The sequence below is a fragment of the Cyprinodon variegatus genome, unplaced genomic scaffold, assembly GCF_000732505.1.
Source record: "Cyprinodon variegatus isolate N-32 unplaced genomic scaffold, C_variegatus-1.0 Scaffold4385, whole genome shotgun sequence".
NCBI classification, from domain to species: domain Eukaryota; kingdom Metazoa; phylum Chordata; class Actinopteri; order Cyprinodontiformes; family Cyprinodontidae; genus Cyprinodon; species Cyprinodon variegatus.
This window is the reverse complement of record NW_015154838.1, coordinates 1-1223: the sequence shown is the minus strand read 5'-3', so window position 1 is coordinate 1223 and position 1223 is coordinate 1. Positions and strand designations below refer to the sequence as shown.

Genomic DNA, 1223 nt, shown 5'->3' with positions numbered 1-1223 from the left:
CAGACCCGGAGCCGCAATCGGCGGGCTCCAGTGCTCCAGAGCCGCAATCGGCAGGCTCCCCAGTTCCAGACCCGGAGCCGCAATCGGCGGGCTCCAGTGCTCCAGAGCCGCAATCGGCAGGCTCCCCAGTTCCAGACCCGGAGCCGCAATCGGCGGGCTCCCCTGTTCCAGTCCGAGAGCTGCTGTCGGCGGTCTTCTCAGAGCCTGTTCCAGCGCCACAGTCGGCGGTCACCACAGAGCCTGTTCCTGAGCCGCCGAAGAGGGGACGGGGTACCCTGTGGGGGTACCTACTGAAGGTTGGGCGTCATCCTCCTGAGAAGCTGCTTCGCCTCATGCCCCGCGGCCGGCCCCCAGAGCGTCGGCTTCGCCTCCGGCCCCGCAGCAGACCCCCGGAGCGTAGGCTTCGCCTCCGGCCCCGCGGCCGGCCCCCAGAGCGTCGGCTTCGCCTTCGGCCCTGCGGCAGGACCCCGGAGCGTCAGCTTCGCCTCCGACCCCACAGTCGGCCACCTAAGACTCTGCTCCGTTGCCGGATCCTCGGCCGGCCTCCAGAACCTCAGCCATGCCTCCGGCCCGGCAGTGGTCCTCCTAAGACGCTGCTTCGTCTCCAGCCCTGCGGTCGGCCTCCTGAGCATCTGTCTCGCCTCCGGCCCAGCGGTAGGCCCCCTGAGAATCGGCCTCGCCTCCGTCTCAACGGTCAACCTCCTGAGCAGCTGATACGCCTCCGCTGCCGGTCCCTCGGCCGGCCACCTGAGACTCTGTCCCGCTGCCGGTCCCTTGGCCGGCCACCTGAGACTCAGTCCCGCTACCGGTCCCACGACCGGCCACCAGAGACGTTGCCCAAAAAATTTTCTGGGTTTTCTTTTGTTTTCATCCACCATAAGTGGATCGTTTTCTGTTCTGGACTTTGTTTTTGTTTTTGCCCTCCTGGCCTGTCTCCTCCATCGCACACTCTTGGTGGGTTGTTTTTTTGTTTTCTGGACTTTGTTTTTTGTTCCTGGCCCTCCTTGCCTTAGTGCCCCCTCCGCCCACCCTGGGTGGGTTGTTTTTTTTTGTTTATTTTTGTTGGACTTTTTCAGGGAGCGTCTGGAATCCGCCCTTGAGGAGGGGGCTCTGTTGGGATCCTCAGGCTTGCCCACCAGAGGGCGCCGAGGATCCTCTTCTGTTCTGTGTTTCTTTCCTTTAGGACTGGAGTTACTGCTGGGATCTTGAGATTACCCTCTGTC

At 63.1% G+C, this 1223-nt stretch overlaps 1 protein-coding gene across 1 annotated transcript; it reads left to right on the top strand.

Annotated features, from left to right (window-relative positions):
- Positions 1-3: 3 nt before the first annotated feature.
- Positions 4-853, top strand: LOC107081351 (vegetative cell wall protein gp1-like; the record flags this gene model as incomplete). Its single annotated transcript, XM_015369544.1, has 1 exon — positions 4-853. A coding segment is annotated over one exon (850 nt), but the record flags the coding sequence as incomplete, so codon positions are not given.
- Between the last annotated feature and the right edge of the window lie 370 nt (positions 854-1223).